Source organism: Poecilia reticulata, chromosome 16 (assembly GCF_904066995.2).
Source record: "Poecilia reticulata chromosome 16, P_reticulata-male-v2, whole genome shotgun sequence".
Classification (NCBI taxonomy): Eukaryota; Metazoa; Chordata; class Actinopteri; order Cyprinodontiformes; family Poeciliidae; genus Poecilia; species Poecilia reticulata.
Window position 1 is genome coordinate 11,113,089 of NC_088845.1, and position 18,119 is coordinate 11,131,207.

Consider the following 18,119-nt stretch of genomic DNA (forward strand, 5'->3'; position numbering starts at 1 on the left):
CTTGTTTCTTGTAGGCAGCAGTACAGGAAATGTTCTGCCCATGATGGCGTTGAGAAGCAGTGAAGTTCATAACAGAGGTCTTCAATTTAGTTTTGTCTTGATTCTCCTGAATTGTTTCCTGAATGTCCCCCAGTGTTGGGGTCCATGTCAGAGTTGGAGTGTGAGGGAAACACGGAGCCGGAGCAGAGCAGGTCAGACTCACTGACTGTCCCTCCTTTACCTTCAGTGAGGACGGAGTCAGAGTTGGTGAGGGAAAATTATCTGGAAGTAAAGTTCAGAGTAGATGTTTGATCAGTCATTTTTCAGCTTTGTCTTATCATAAGTAAAGTGAGTTGCTTTCGCATAATTCATTGATTAAAATTCTGTGTGTGGATATGCAAGCCTACCTGTGACTTTGAATATCACTTGCTTATTTGTAAACGTGTTTTTCAGATCATTCTTACACTCCAGTCTGAAATTATAAGCCTTGTTGTGATGAGGCTGCATATCGCTGAAAGTTGTGGTGCAATTTTTCCTTGTTAGGATTCCAGTTACTGGATTTGTCTCAGTCAGTTGTGGGGTCAAATTTGGACTGAAAACCCATTTAGCTTCACATGTGTCATTTAAGCCATTGTTATATTCACTCCTTATATCAAAGGAGCAGGGAACGGTCACACAGGATCCTTTCTTAACTTGCACAGTCTGAGGCAAATTAACCTCAAACTTGTTACAATCATTGGCTGCAAAATAAAACAGAAATTAGAGGAAGACAACGCATCAGGTTAGTGAACACTTTCTATATTAAGAAAATAAAAATAAAGCATTCATATTCGCTGAGGATTCTGTACTGATATGACACTTTCTGATCATCTATTATTTAAAATCCTGCCACGCACACAGGTCCTGATTGTTAATGTTTTAATGTTTACTGACTAGCAATTTGTTGACTAAATGAGGATGCGGCAAGTGTAAATGTTGTAAAAGTATAATTTATGTTTGAATTGAATTGGCAAATTCATGCATTTTCTTGTTTTAGTTTATGTGGCCAATGAAGTTGTAAACGATGTGCTAAAATAGTAACATCAGAAAGATTAGTTGAGGGTATGCAGCCTTATTTGTCAGATTAATTATGAATAAAAAACACGTTTTAAATAGTCAGCTTTTTAAAATAACTTTGCAGCCCTCAAATGAAAATGTTTTTTCACTCCAAAAAATTTTTTATGCTTTTAAACTGCCTTTCTTTTGGGATTGTTTTACAGGCATTGAAACCTGGAAACTTTCAACTTTCAACTTTCATGTATGTTCACAGCTACAAATATTTAATTACATCTCAGTTATATCAGTATAAACTCACCTTGCAGTAAAGAGGTAATGAGAAGTAAAATCAGAGCTCCAGGCATCTTTTTTGCTGTGAATGTTGAGCAAACTAGACACCGTCAATAGACAAGTAATCAGGATTTTTTTTTTCTTTAATAATGAAAGGTTCATTTTATTGTGGTAAAATTCACCAGATAAAGAGATTTGTTAGTTCACAATGTATGTTTTTGTAAAGTTGTTGATTACTTTGACAAACAGAAGATATTATCATGTATCACCTTGATGTTGTAATTTGGTGGGATAATCAGCAGTGATGGAGAAAAGAGCCTCAGTTTAAAATAAATCACAATTTTACTGAGAATCAAAGTAATCTGCAGGAAGTTGATCGTATGACATAACCTAATCATAATGTAATCTAACATAGAATAAAACAAACAAAAAGAACTAGTGAAATGTATGATCTCTTTTGTCTTTTATTCAGTATGTTGGAAAAAATATGGTTAGCATAAGTAAACAAACACAAGAACTACAAACATTCCATTAAACATTCAACTGCATTTTTTTCTTTACATTTACAAAGGTAGCATTTTTTAGCAGGTTTCTAATTCATAATCTCCAAAAACAAGCTCAAAGTTTGACATTATAAGTGAACACGACTCACCTCTGAACAAAGCTCTCACAACTCCTTTCCCTTCACCTCCTTAAATTTTAACACTTGTTTAAATATCTGCGCACTAATAATCCCAGGATTCAAATGCTCAGTAGAGAAGCCATCTCAGTGAGCTTACCATATTTTTCAGAAAATGTCTTAACAAAGGAGGAACTAATTTAAAAACTGACAAGTCCAAAAAACCACGTAAATGCAAACAGTTGTGAACAGCACTATACTTAATTTCCCCCTGTGATCTCGACTTAACCATCTATTATTTGCTGACAACATGCTGACTAAGCATGTTGGCATGTAGTCAGTGTTGCAATGATGAACCCCATAATACTTTAATTATCAGAGATATTTATTGTGTAATGTCATACTTAGAAAATATAAATTTATTAGAACATTGCCATTGGAACTTGTGTTTACAGTTACTGGAGCAGGCAAAGGACTGAAATTTGAGTATATCTTGGTGGCTCCATGTTCAGTGTAGAGTTATCACTTTCTAGGGGGGTGGAAGGTAGAAGCTTTGTGGACAATTAGAAATAGCATTTAAGGTTTTTGCTTTATAGTCGAGTTCAGTTAAAATGTGATGAGGATGACACGACTAAATTCTCCTACGCTTCAGTCTCTAAATGGTAGTTGCTGATGTGTAGATTCAGATTCATACACGTATATTCTTCTCAGTTGGTTTTAGACAGCCTAGAGCTAAGAGGGACAGAACATGTTCTATGGAATGTGAGTCCATCACATAACCAACACAGACTAAAAACAAAACAGAATTACATGAACTGTCTTTAGAGATCACCTAACATGGATATTTTCAGACTGAAGAGAGAAGGAGAGAGCAGAGAAAAAGACTCTGCAAGCAGTGAACATGCAAACCTCATGCATGAACATCCCAGCTCAGATATTTTGATGTTAAGTTGTAAATTATTGTGATAATATTGGCTCCAAAAAATCACACAGGACTTCACATGCTTTTCAGTGCTGACTAAGTTATTTGGTCCAACTGAGCAAACAACTGGATCATCTCCGACATGACAGAGCTCATACCAAACTCACATAAAGCATTCTCCATGTCAACTTTCCCTGCTTTCTGTATGATGTGCCATTACATTTTTTTGTTGTTGTTGTGTACTTAGGAAACATTTTAACAGAGAGTGTTATGATCCTACATGCACTATTAAGTCTATATATTTATGGTCAGGGCACCAATGGGTGAATGAAATGAATACGTGTAAGCCATGAGGATCTTGCTTTTCTTAAGCCATCTTTGATTTCCAATGTTAAACTTTTATTTCACTTGAGTTTAATTTCACTATTATGTTGAGAGAATGATAATTTACTTTGGGGTTTTGGTCTGAAATTTAACCTGAGCATATACAACCTCTGATTCCCTTCTCATGTTTTTAGTCTTATCTTCAGCATGCATACTTTCTATTTCCTCTTTATTGCTCACAGAATGTCCTCCCCCATTGTCACACTTTTTCTCATTCAAACAGGGGCCCTCGGACAGTTCAAGGTTCACGTAAATATCTTCCTCCTTCACTTTGTTATTTTCTCTCCAATTTAAACGAGCATACACCACATCTTCACTTTTGTCTGCTGAGCTTTTACTCATTTTTTCTGGCTTGTTGCAGCTCAGATCAGTCCCAGTTGAAGGCTGGCTGTTGTCGGCCTGAAAAAAAGATCCACAGAATATGAATAGCTTTTTATATTGTTATTGGTTACTTTAAATGGAAGAGAAGCCTTGAAAAACAAAAAATAGATATATTTTAGAAATAAAAAAAACAGAATAATCAGAATAATTCGTAACAAAGCAATGTCAATGTACCTTGGTTTGCTCTTTGGCTCCATGTTGACCTGAAGTAGCTGTGACACTTTTAGGTTTATGGTGAGTTTTCTGAAACCTACAAAATATGGAGAACATCTGACATTAAATCTTGTCTTTTATTGGTGAACAGAAGAAGGCTGCAGAGAAAGCAAAACAAACTTATAAAAAAATACTGCATATCCTACCAGACAGCAACCAGCAAGGCGCATACTGTAAGTAGAAAAGCTACACCAATACCAATGAAGACAGGAGTCAGGATTTGACCTACAATAAAAGTGGAAGATAAAGATTATGAAAACAACTCTGCTCCATCATGAATTTAATTTGCATATTTAAAGAGACATGACATACTTTCATTTTCTTTGGGGTTGTCAAGGCAGCTGACACAAAACCCTTTTGTGGCTGACCCCAAATAGTTGGAGCTGAAGCACTGCAAGGTGGACAGATCTCTGTCCTGTGGTTCATCAATAGTGATGATGCTCCTCAGATTCGAGTTATTTAGAGACTCATGTGTAATCACCATCTGGCTAGACTGATTAACCAGTTTCCCATGCAAGTACCAATGTGTTGTCGGAGACGGGTTTCCTGCTGTTTCGCAGAAACAGCTGACCTGATTTGAAGTTTTCATGCATTTAGATGAAGATAATATCCGTGTAGGAACTGAAAGGAAGAAAGAAAAGCATTTATATGAAGATGCTGCATATAAAAATAAATGCAATAACACAAAGATCCGGTATCAAAAATAATTGTAAAAACTGAAACAAAACATGAAAATAAGTTTTAAAATTTTGTTTGGCAAATATGTAAAATATCTTGATTAAGCTCACTTAAGGTTAATAACATTGACAATTGGCCATCAAACTGATGAAAGTCAATTTACTATTTGTAAAAACTAAATTATAATTTTGTTACTGTTCTTGAAGAGCAACATTTGATTTGTCGTTTGTCTTTTTCTTGTTTTCTTTCTCTCTTTTTTTTTTTTTTACATATCCTACCTGCATTCAGGGCAAACCAGATACCAGAGCTAGGTGTCTGCATATGCTAGAACATTGCTTGATGTACAAAAGGAAATATGGGTACAGTACCCTGATTGTGTGAAATGTGGCTTTGTCCCTGGCACCAAATTAGACAGGTCGCATAAAGAAATATGAATCTGTGTTGGTATGACCTTTGGCCTTCTGGATTATATCTGTGTATGTCTGTGTGTGAAAATCACCTGGGAATACATGTTAACTGAAATTGCTGTGCAACGGTTTTTAGAAATTAAGATCTAGATCATAATTGGTCATAGGATTATATTTCTGAAAAAGATGTCGATCCTTTGATCGATTATCTTGTTACATTTACTCCACTCCATCTATTTGAATAACCTTTTCTAAAGAGGAACTTCTTGGAGTAATTTTAGTGCGTCATAATTTTTACTTCTGCTTGAGTAATGTAATTTTGAACTAACACTTCTCTTTACCTGGTGAAGTTTGACTGCTCTAGCTACGTCTAGTTGATTCAGTGAGGAACAATAATGTTCTGACCAAAAATGCACCAGACACAATCACATACTGTAACATACAGTCAACTAGAGACTTCCTATTTCTACCTAAGGCTCACTGCACTAATGTTACTTTCCATCTGCTGAGCCTGTGTTGCCATCCTAAGGTCAAGTTAACACACAGGAAATAGTGTATTGGAAGTGGTTTGCCTTGTGCTAATATTATGAAAGTTACTCAACTGTCAGCATTGGTTTTAAGTTTTATGCTGGAAAAATTTGGAGTGTTTCTTCTGACTGAACAATTTTTTTGTAACAGAATTTTCAATCTGCAAGATTGTGCAAGATTTGAGAGAACATTTTGTCTTATTCTACTGGGTTTACACAGAGCATGCTGCTCAAAATACAGGTTACAGAAGAGATAGAAACCACTCACTCTAATGACGAGGCAAATTTAAAAAAGAAAACAGAATTACCCGAAGAATATTGAAAAAATCGACTTGGTGCTTTGAGCTTGTTCGTGATAAAGGGGACTTGGATTATATGACATCCTAAATGTCATATAATCTTGTAAATTCTGAAATTTGATCCCAGCACAAAAGTATGCAAATTTTGGCAGCTGTTAGTTTCTGCTATACGTAAAAATTGCAGTAATTGTCTGAGCTGCTGATCTCGTGTCAATCGGTCACGTCAATAATTTGCAAGGTAAAACTTCCCCTCAAATGACCTACTACTATTAATCCAATGCAAATAGGCATTTCCGGGATTTGGACAAAAATGCGAGGGATCCGATACATAATTAGGTGTGTTTTGTTTCCCTGGGCCCATTTTTATTTAGTTTTGGTGAAGAATAGAGGATTCATTGGAACCTCCGGGTCCTGGACCATCAACCAGTAGAGCATCAAAAAGAAAAGGCTGGAAAGAAAGAATAAAATCAGATGCAAATGGTGGCTCACACTGGAGAATTCAAAGAACATGACCCTCACAACGCTGCCTGCTTTGACCAGTTGAATGTGGGTTAGTTGAAGCAGTTTCATGGGTTCGTTTACTAAATAGGTTCCTCTTTCAGATGCTCCTAGTTTAGGTCTGTAAAATTATCTCCTCCTACATTCAATACCAGGTGATGATTAATTGACCTAAGGTGGGCCCAGGTGTTGGTCACTTTCTCTAGTCTCTTCAGGGGAAACCATCTCAGCTCCAGATGGTGGACCATCTGCTGCTCACTGCTGATCACAAGCTCCTAAACCACAGGTTTTCCTAGTGTTTGTGAGATTCCCCTCTGATGGTGGCCTGCCTTTTCATCAAAATCATGAAAATGGATCTTAGCCTGAACCATCACCTCTTGTCAATAGTGAGATTCATCAAGAGGTGGAGCACCAAAGAAAAAAGCTCACAGGATTTAACTTCTTTACAATGAAAAGAAAATGATCAGTTGAAAGCAGTGAGAACAAAATATGAAACAGAAACATGTTCTTTAACTTCATACATACACAGAACATCAATGTGACTGAGGTTGGAACGTTCTTCTCCCACATCATTTTGAGCCTTGCAGAAGAAAATATCTCTGTCTGTAGATACTGTAGTATTTAAAGTATTTCCAGTTCCAATGACAACTTCCTGGTCTGCTTTGACTTCAAGCCAGGTGTAATTCTGCTTTGCTGGGTTGGCATCACTGTTGCATGTCAGAGTCACATTGCTGTTCTCTAGAACCGAACCAGATGGACTGACTGAAACTGTGACGTTCTTAGGGAAATCTTTAAAAAAAGGAAAATTATATATTGTTAAAATGAACACTAATCAAATGTCTTTAAAAAGTTGTGACAAATGAAGAACATTGATGATATTTTTCCGTGCTTTTGTCAATACTGATGGAAACTTCTTGTTTACTGTAAACATTATAGAACTGTATGATCTTATTAAGCCTTATACATACACAAAACATCTATGTGAGTGATGTTTGAAGGTGTTTTTCCAATCTTATTTACAGCTTTGCAGAAAAACATCTTCCTGTCTGTTGTTACTTTAATGTTTAAAATCTTTCCAACTCCAATGTCAGTTTCCTGTCCTCCATCAGCTCTGTACCAGGTGTAATTCTGCTCTGCTGGGTTGGCATCACTGTTACATGTCAGAGTCACATTGCTGTTCTCTAGAACCGAACCAGATGGACTGACTGAAACTGTGACGTTCTTAGGGGAATCTGAAAAACATAAATATTACAATCATAATATGGGCACAAATCAAACGTCTTTACAAAGTTGAAACAGCTGCAAAACATTGACAACTTGTAAAATTTGGCAAAACTGATCAAAACTGATGTTTATTGTAAACTTTATAGATGGTTTTGATTTCATACATACACAGAACATCTATATGAGTGATGTTTGAATGTTGTTCTCCAACATCATTTTCAGCTTTGCAGAAAAAACTCTTTCTGTTCATAGATACTGTAATATTTAAAATCTTTCCAGTTCCAATGTCAGTTTCCTGTCCTCCATCAGCTCTGTACCAGGTGTAATTCTGCTCTGCTGGGTTGGCATCACTGTTACATGTCAGAGTCACATTACTGTTCTCTAGAACTGAACCAGATGGACTGACTGAAACTGTGACATTCTTAGGGGAATCTAAAAAAAAAAGTAATGATACATTGTTAATATGAACACTAATCAAATGTCTTTAGAAAGTTGTGACAAATGAAGAACATTGATGATATTTTCCCCTACTTTTGTTAATACTGATGGAAACTTCTTGTTTATTGTAAACATAATAGAAGTGTACGATCTTATTAAGCCTTATACATACACAGAGCATCTATGTAAGTGATGTTTGAAGGTGTTTTTCCAATCTCATTTACAGCTTTGCAGAAAAACATCTTCCTGTCTGTTGTTACTTTGATGTTTAAAATCTTTCCAGCTCCAATAACAGTTTCCTGTCCTCCATCAGCTCTGTACCAGGTGTAATTCTGCTCTGCTGGGTTGGCATCACTGTTACATGTCAGAGTCACATTGCTGTTCTCTAGAACCGAACCAGATGGACTGACTGAAACTGTGACATTTTTAGGGGAATCTAAAAAAATTAATATTACAATGTTAACATGAGCAAAAATCAAATGAAAACAGTTGAAGGACATTGACAGGATATTTTCCAATTTTACAAAACTGATGAAAACTGATGTTTGTTGTAAACTTCATAGATGGTTTTGATCTCATTAGATGTCATACATACACAAAACATCTATGTGAGTGATGTTTGAATGTTGTTCTCCAACATCATTTTCAGCCCTGCAGAAAAATCTCTTTCTGTTCATAGATACTGTAATATTTAAAATCTTTCCAGCTCCAATGTCAGTTTCCTGTCCTCCATCAGCTCTGTACCAGGTGTAATTCTGCTCTGCTGGGTTGGCATCACTGTTACATGTCAGAGTCACATTGCTGTTCTCTAGAACTGAACCAGATGGACTGACTGAAACTGTGACGTTCTTAGGGGAATCTAGAAAAAGTAATGATACATTGTTAATATGAACACTAATCAAATGTCTTTAGAAAGTTCTGACAAATGAAGAACATTGATGATTTTTTCCCCACTTTTGTTAATACTGATGGAAACTTCTTGTTTACTGTAAACATTATAGAACTCTATGATCTTAGTAAGCCTTATACATACACAGAACATCTATTTGAGTGATGTTTGAAGGTGTTTTTCCAATCTTATTTACAGCTTTGCAGAAAAACATCTTTCTGTCTGTTGTTACTTTGATGTTTAAAATCTTTCCAGCTCCAATATCAGTTTCCTGTCCTCCATCAGCTCTGTACCAGGTGTAATTCTGCTCTGCTGGGTTGGCATCACTGTTACATGTCAGAGTCACATTGCTGTTCTCTAGAACCGAACCAGATGGACTGACTGAAACTGTGACATTCTTAGGGGAATCTAGAAAAGAAATGATACATTGTTAATATGGACACTAATAAAATATCTTCACAAAGCTGTGACAACTCAAAGACACAGCATTTTTTCCCCATTTTGCTAAGACTTCTGGAAACTTCTTGTTCAATGCATATATAACATGAATTATTGATCTAATTAAGTCTTGTATATACACAGAACATCTATGTGTCTGAGGTTGGAAGACTAATGTCCAATATCATTTTCAGCTTTCTTTGCAGAATAAAAAGTCTTTGTGCTGCACAAACTTTAATGTTTAAAATCTTGTCCTCCAACATCTCTGTACCAGGTATAATTCTGCAATGTTGGGTTTCTCAATACTGCTGCAAGTCATTGTTACATCAGTCTTCTCTACAACTGTACCAAAGGGATTTACTGAAATTTCTGTATTTTTAGGGAAATCCAGGAAGAGGTAAACAAACTATTTAAACTCCATAATGTGTAGGAAGTTAAAGTAGGTACTTGGTAAAACAAATAAGCTGGTATATTGTGAAACTAATCCCAGTGGAAGGAAGAAAAAAAAATCCACAATGCAAAGACATGTATGTTAGGCTAGTTGACAGGCATGGGATGTTAAGTAGATCAATTGGATTAAGTGAGCATTTGGGTTTATTTCTCTATGTCTAATGAGTAACACTTTGATGGACTGATGACCTTTTCAGAGTTTGCCCTGCCTCTCATTGAATGACTTCTAGAGAGATGGGTTCTAGCTACTCTACCATGTTTAACTGCAGGTTATATGTAAAATGTTGTCTTAGTTTCTCTCTACATGTGTCAACAAATATGTTGTCAAAGGTATTTTTGACACCAACATTTTGTGGGGTTAAGACAGGTCTTTATTTACTTTAAAGTCATCAGGGGAGGAGCTCAGCAACTGATACTTGTGTTAATTCATGGTTGAATTATTGATGCTGTTTTGTACTAATTTTGATCAACTAGCCGCTCCTGGGAAGGCTCACAATTGTACCACATTTTCTTTATTTTGGCAAAAGAGCTTCGAGTGTCATACAATTTTAAAAACCTTAGAAAAAAACTTTGTTTTCCAGATTAGTGGGTGTCAATTCCTTTGTTTTACACCTGTTGAATTTCTTTATTACAGGAATTGATGTAAAGCCTTTTGAGATAGCATCCAGAAATGTAATATTTTAGGTATTTTACTGTATGTTTGTACAAATTGGTCAATATTCATGTGTGATTCGTGATGAACTTAAAATTAACTGACCGGATATCCAAAGGCACTAATGAATGCCTTTGGAATTAAGTTCAATTAATTTATATTTTTGATGTCTAACCGATTCTAACTTAAGCAGAACATGGTCATTTGAACATAAGCTACAACAAATCTCCTTAGCTTCAAATTTACTTATTTATACATAACTGATCTGAACTTTATCTACTAAGTTATGACAAAATACTTTTGATAAGATGCTTAGTACAGTTAAGAAACAAATTCTTTTTTAGGTTGATTATTCTTTTTTTAAATTTTTAATACTTCTTCTGATTGGTATTAAAATTTTACTAAGGTCTTATCTAAATTGTCAACTTAAATTGAATAAAAAATCTGTGAATGTAGCTGAAGTAGGGTGGTGCCATGTATGCTTTTCTACCTAAAAGACATGGTGCTAATTAATATACATGTCCTTCTCAAATATTTTGCATATTGTGATAAAGTTCATTATTTTCCATAATGTAATGATAAAAATTAAACTGTCATATATTTTAGATTCATTGCACACCAACTGAAATTTTTCAGGTCTTTTATTGTTTTAATACTGATGATTTTGGCATACAGCTCATGAAAACCCAAAATCCTTGTCTCAAAAAATTAGCATATCATGAAAAGGTTCTCTGATCGAGCAGTTAACCTCATCATCTGAATCAACAAAGTAACTCTAAACACCTGCAAAAAATTCCTGAGGCTTTTAAAAACTCCCAGCCTGGTTCATAATTCAAAACTGCAATCATGGGTAAGACTGCCGACCTGACTGCTGTCCAGAAGGCCATCATTGACACCCTCAAGCAAGAGGGTGCGACACAGAAAGACATTTCTGACCAAATAGGCTGCTCCCACAGTGCTGTATCAAGGCACCTCTGTGGGAAGGAAAAAGTGTGACAGAAAATGCTGCACAACGAGAAGAGGTGACCGGACCCTGAGGAAGATTGTGGAGAAGGACCGATTCCAGACCTTAGGGGACCTGTGGAAGCAGTGGACTGAGTCTGGAGTAGAAACATCCAGAGACACCGTGCAGGAAATGGGCTACAGGTGCTGCATTCCCCAGGTCAAAGGTCAAGCCATTTTTGAACCAGAAACAGCGGCAGAAGCGTCTGACCTGAGCTACAGAGAAGCAGCACTGGACTGTTGCTCAGTGGTCCAAACTACTTTTTTCAGACAAAGGCTAATTTTGCATGTCATTCGGAAATCAAGGTGCCAGAGTCTGGAGGAAGACTGGGGAGAAGGAAATGCCAAAAGGCCAGAAGTCCAGTGTCAAGTACCCACAGTCAGTGATGGTCTGGGGAGCCATGTCAGCTGCTGGTGTTGGTCTACTGTGTTTTATCAAGGGCAGGGTCAATGCAGCAGCTATCAGGAGGTTTTGGAGCACTTCATGCTTCCATCTGCAGAAAAGCTGTATGGAGATGAAGATTTCATTTTTCAGCACAACCTGGCACCTGCTCACAGAGCCAAAACTACTGGTATTACTGACCATGGTATTACTGTGCTCTATTGGCCTGCCAACTCTCCTGACCTGAACCCCATAGAGAATCTGTGGAATATTGTGAAGAGAAAGTTGAGAGACGCAAGACCCAAAACTCTGGATGAGCTTAAGGCCATTGAAGCATCCTGGGCCTCCATTAAACCTCAGCAGAGCCACAGGCTGATTGCCTCCATGCCACCTTGAAGGCTGCAAAAAGGATTCCTGAAAAAAGTATGGAGTGCATAACTGAACATAATTACTTGAAGGTTGACTTTTTTGGTATTAAAACACTTTTCTTTTATTGGTCGGATGAAATATGCTAATTTTTTGAGACAAGGATTTTGGGTTTTCATGAGCTGTATGCCAAAATCATCAGTATTAAAACAATTAAAGACCTGAAATATTTCAGTTGGTGTGCAATGAATCTAACATATATGACAGTGTAATTTCTATCATTACATTATGGAAAATAATGAACTTCATCCCAATATGCTAATTTTTTGAGAAGGACCTGTAGATAAATTAAAAACACCACTAGAAACAATTAGATTGTTGCACTGTTTATGAGATTGGTATGAATAATTTTTGACTTTCTATTTTTTATAAAAACAGATTTTTTTTACACTTCCTCTACATTGTCCTATTGTATTTTACATTGTGCATGCCTTTTTTATTATCAGGAATTTCTTTCTTAGTTGAATGCAAACAATTCTGAATCGCAGTATTAGAGCATTATCATTAACGTTGGGCTAAATAAAATAATTTTTTAAAAACCTAATGCTTTATTAAACCAGTTAATCATTATCAGATATTAAAACCAGCTTGTTTATCTGAAACATGAATGGTGACAAATAATTTGTACAGGTTTTATCTAAAGAAGTTTATCTCCTCGTTTATTTCCTCAGGTTTGAATGAAGAACTATAAATCTAAGAAATTCTGTGAATTGTCCAGGCATACCTTTTATAATAATTCTTTTATATGTTATTGTTATGACTTATAAAATATTAGTTTGAAAAAAATATATCTTTTTGAACTTCATTATTTGTGGTTCCCTTGTCTGATATATGCAGTTCATGTTTCACTGCATTTGCAGTAAACTTCTTGAAGGAAGATCATTTTGATTCTGCAAAGAGATTCACTGATAATTTTGATACATTTTTTATATTTTTAACCCAGTGCCTACTCAGGTCATCCAACAAGGTAAATTCTCCCCAGTAGAAAGCTGACTGGTTAGTCCTTAAAATTACTGTCATTTGTTGATTTAACTTTTTTCTGTAGTACACTCTTGCAGCTTAACTTATAAGTTTTAGTTGTTTCTTTTTACTCTGATGAAGGTCAAACAACAGCATGTTAGTGTGATAAACATCCTGGCTTTAGTTTTCTCCACATTTAATTTAACTATTAATCATGCAGTGTAATTAGCATTAGATTCCGACTTACGTTTTTAGAAACTAAATAAACTTCTTTACATGTTCTTTCCGTGTTCGATATATCTAAATCTAAAAGCTAGATGTAAACAAATACCCCGAGTTGCCGTTTTAAAAGAAAAGAAGAGAAACTTACAGAGAACATCTGGAATTAGGCTTGTGGTCAGAGATGCATCAGAGCTTCCATCTTGTTTCTTGTACACAGCAGTGCAGGAAATGTTCTGTTTATGGTGGAGATTAGAAGCAGTGAAGTTCATAACAGAGGTCTTGAATTTAGTTTTGTCCTGATTCTCCTGCAGTGTTTCCTGAATGTCCCCCAGTGTTGGGGTCCAAATCAGAGTTGGAGGATGAGGCAGACATGGAGCCGGAGCAGAGCAGGTCAGACTCACTGACTCTCCCTCCTTTATCTTCAGTGAGGATGGAGTCAGAGTTGGTGAGGGAAAATTATCTGGTTGGAAAGTTCAGATGCTGTTCATTATCAGTGTGTCAGTAAAATACAATAAATTCAAAGGTAGCTGCCTCAACATAATTTATCCATCAAAATTCTGCATGTGTATGTTAAACCTACCTGTGACCTGGATTTTTACACTGGGGTAGGTTGGTGGGGAAAAACTGTATTTAAAAGCTCCACAGTCAATTCTGAAGTAATAATCCTTGTCGCCAGTCTGCATATTGCTGAAGGTTGTGGTGCAGTTTTTCTTTGTTAAGTCTCCTGTTTGTGGATTTCTGTCAGTTAGTTGTGCAGTACCACCTGTGGCTAGGGAACGCCATATAGCTTGACATTGGTTATTTAAGTCGCTTTGATATTGATCCACTACGTCAAAGGAGCAGGGCACCGTCACACATGATCCTGTCATAACTTGTACAGTCTGTGGCAAATTAACCTGATATATGTAACAGTTGGAGCCTGAAAAACAAAACAAATATTGAAATGAAAAATTTTTTGCAAATTTTTATTTAAAAAATTATCATGACTTCAAAGCAGCAATAATTTTAACATTGAGACTTTGCAGTTCATCTTTCATTCAAGACATGTTACAATCAAGAGGTTCTTGTGTGAAATTGTTTTTGGTTTGTCTCAGATTTTTGTTTTGCAACTTGTTTCATAAAAGTTTATACTGTTCATGTGAACAATGAAAGATGGGTCATGTTTCTCAGTAATTTGATACTGTTCTGTTCCCTTTAGTTCCCCTAAAATGTATAAGTTGAGTTCAAACAACCAAAGAAGTTGGAATAAACAAATACACTGAAAGAATGAAACTGATTAAATATTCAGGTGTTTAAATTTTAAAGTTTGTTTTTTTCTAAATACTGTTTCTATGCTGCTAATAGAAATGCTCAATAGAATGAGAGCAAACCATTATTTACAATTTGATGCATAATTTAAATTAGGATGTGCTCAGTATTTTTTATGAAAATTCCATTATTTATTTAATCATTTAATTTGGATACTTTTACAAACACTAATCTGGAATAATTTAAATAAAACAATATATAAAAATTTCAGTAAAGTTTAAATGCAACCAATTAGAAACTCACCTTGTAGTAAAGAGCCAATGAGAAGAATCATCAGAGGTCCAGTCATGTTTGTTGAGCTGATGTCAAATTACTCTGCAAAAAACAGAAACCATCTGTGATCATCTTATTTATATAAGTTAGACAGTCGACATATAGAAATAAATTAATTGAAGATCGATATGAACTTAGATTTATGTTGTGTCTTCTAGTATTTTGAGAACAGAATTTGGGAAGAAGTGTCAGTCAGTCGTTAAATAAATCAAAATTGTAAATTATTAAATGGTAAAAAATAACATTTCACTGCCTCTTTTAAAACGTGAAGCATCATAGAAGATTTTATTTTTGAGAAGACTTTGATTTGTAGTGTATCACCTAAGTGGCAAATAAGATCCAACCCTAATATTTAATTTAATGTTTTATGAAATTAAAGAAAACATTTGAAAAAAAATAGATCCTCTTACATATTTTCTTCCATATATTGAAAAAAAACAAAAAACAGATTAATGCAGACAGAATAACATGAACTTTTTAACTATACTGTTAAATAACAACAACAGTAAATAAATAAGATTTTAATCTTCCCTTCCAGGTATGTTTCTGTCTAAAAGTACAAAAACTGACAAGTTGAAAAAAATCAATATTTAGGATTTCAAATGTCTCACCTTGCAACTGAAATGCCAGAAATCTTTGTTTTCCTTGTTTGTTTTGCAAAATAATTTTATTCCAGTAAATTTAATTATCAATGAAGATCATATTAAGCTGGTTGAAAACTCTTTGCTTCCAGTGTGGCGTATCACATAGACAGTGACTGTTTATGTTTAATCAGTCAGTGAAAAAGTCATCCTCCTAAAAAGTGCTCACCTATTCAGAAGCTCCAGGAACTGAAAAAGAGGTACCAAATCAAGCATTCACAATATGACAATGACAACTTCCCCAGAGAAAACAGTCCCATCAGATTTGACTCTGTAATCTCACCTACACGTCTAGAATCAGTTACTCATTAATTTAGTGTGCAAATGTTTCATCCCTGATGCGGATCTACTGCTGATATTGTATACACAATGTTGTAGCTGCACGCCTCCCCTTTCTCTCTCTATTTCTCCTGAGAAGATGAGATGCGCTACCAGCTCTCCATCTAACGGGTACATTGAGTTTCCTAAGTCTTACCTTGTCCAGAACTGAGGTAAATTCAGTGAAAACTGGCCTGTCAAGGAAGGTCCCCAACCGAGTGTCCCATCCTGCTTCCCCCCTGTGAATTATCCAGGTTCAGCAGCCTGCAGCCGACTAAGTTTCACAGAGCAAACCTGTTAATGGCTGCTCTTCCTCCTTGATACAATGTGCACTTGTTTCTCAACCAGGTTATTTTTAGTGACTCATGCAAATCCCAAGCGTGTTGTTTTACATTTAATTTAATGGGCTAAGGCAACCTATTAAAACATTTTCCACCTTTTTCTCTCCAGAATCAAGCATCATCGCTATTTTAAAGCCATCAAAGAATTTTGAGGAAACACATTAATTGAATGTCCACAACTTCTTTTAGATTTTCTTTATTCTAAATATTTTATTAGTAAAGCAATTTTACGAGGGTCAGTACAGCTTAATTTCAGTAGTAGAAATAATAAAATAAGAATAACCCATCATCTTCTCTAACCTATCTTTCCCTAATTCTGACACTGAGAACTAAAAGGGAACCTAAAATCTCCTGAATAATGGGATGATTTCAAGTTATCTTGACAACGAACATGCATTAAATATTAACCACATAACATATAATGTGTGAAGCACACTTCTTTCATTATGTTGTAAGTGAACAATATATATTTATTGAAACCAAACTGATTTTTTGTCAAAATCAGCATTCATGGAGATTTAACTCAAGAACTGAAGACAAAAAGCAAACCACATGATCACACTCTGAGTCCTTATAAATTAAAACCACATACTATTATGAATACAAAATCCATTTATGCATTCACATTAAGTAAATAATAATTATAATATGGTAATGGTCTTATTGACCATAATGATTATTACAACGGTATAACCATACCTTTGCTACATTTTTCTGCTTGACCCTCTATCTTTGTCTACTTGGTGCCACATTTTAAATGGAGATTTTATGAACCTACATCCACTGATGACATGAACAGCCTTTCAGTCACTAAAATCTGGCTGCACCTGCTGGTCTATTACAGCACAAAGCTCCACAGAAAGAATCGTCTTCACACAATAACTGTGTTATGGCCTCAACCATTTGTTACCACTGATATAACTCAGTGGTAATTATGGTGGATAATTTTACACTTTCCAGTCATTTCCTCACTTATGTTGTTTCAAGCAAATATTGCCTTTTGATTTCAATTTGCATTAGCAATGTTGATGGGATGCATGCAAATGTTTTATTGAGGTTAGGTTTCGCATTCAACTCTAGCTGTTGACTAATACATTTTAAACTTTTTGTAAGATATTTCACATTGTTGCTTTCTATAAAAGCGGGAAAGAAGGGCATTAAAATAGCATGATGCCTCCACCATCTTGATGTCTCACTTTTTTGTTTAACTAGAGTTTTTTATAGACTCTCTTGTGATCATCCCGTCACTCCATTCATATGAATATATCATTATCTACTCCTTCTTGCCAGAACCTGAACTCGGGTTCTTTGTGTAGGTTCTACCACATCATGGCTGAGGATGTTTGATCATCGCTGCTCATGAGTTCCACCACTTGGTATCATCCTAATACCTACTGAGCTGATTTCTGAATGTGACAGTAAGGAAAGCTGAGTCAAAGTTTTCTTTACAACACCAATTATTCACAAACTTATTGTGTTTTATAGAAAAACATTAAGAAAGATAAATGAAAAAAGTAAAAAATAAATTCTGCCAAAGATACACTGTATTGTGGCTGGAAACCCGACTTAAGTGTTGAGAATAACCTTATTTACATCAAAAGGAGTAAAGAGATCTTTCTCATGAATGGCTTCTTTCAGATCTAAATAATCAATAAGTTTTAAATTACATGATAGTCTGAATGATACCAGCAAGACTGAGGTGGAAATAAATACTTTTTGTCTTAGCCTTAAATTCTCCATTATTGTGTTTCCTCCTGTGTTGCTTGATGTTTTGCAAGTTGTTGCAGCAAAGCTTTTAAACTGAAGAAGTTAGTTTCACTATAAGCTACTGAATTATTATTGAAAAAGTGAATGAAAAGAAAAAGGAAACAAGGATGTTTTTTGTTTATTTTTTACAACAGATTGACAGAGATCTTCATGGA

General features: G+C 35.4%; 1 protein-coding gene across 2 annotated transcripts; it reads right to left on the reverse strand.

Moving 5' to 3' along the window:
* Positions 1–1,749: 1,749 nt before the first annotated feature.
* LOC103477763 (B-cell receptor CD22-like) lies at positions 1,750–16,305 on the reverse strand. 2 transcript variants are annotated; one of them, XM_081597464.1, is made up of 15 exons: positions 16,014–16,304; positions 15,509–15,727; positions 14,868–14,939; positions 13,897–14,235; positions 13,465–13,776; positions 8,929–9,192; positions 8,491–8,754; positions 8,068–8,331; positions 7,626–7,889; positions 7,202–7,465; positions 6,759–7,022; positions 4,137–4,445; positions 3,971–4,049; positions 3,786–3,861; positions 1,750–3,629 (listed from the first exon to the last, which is right to left on the reverse strand). In XM_081597464.1, exons 3-15 carry the CDS (start codon positions 14,911–14,913, stop codon positions 3,294–3,296), a joined length of 3,081 nt encoding a protein of 1,026 aa, XP_081453590.1. In that variant the 5' UTR covers positions 14,914–14,939; positions 15,509–15,727; positions 16,014–16,304; the 3' UTR covers positions 1,750–3,293. The 2 variants fall into 2 exon arrangements, with proteins under 2 accessions (XP_081453590.1, XP_081453591.1); XM_081597465.1 differs by lacking the exon at positions 8,491–8,754 and having other exon boundaries at positions 16,014–16,305.
* Between the last annotated feature and the right edge of the window lie 1,814 nt (positions 16,306–18,119).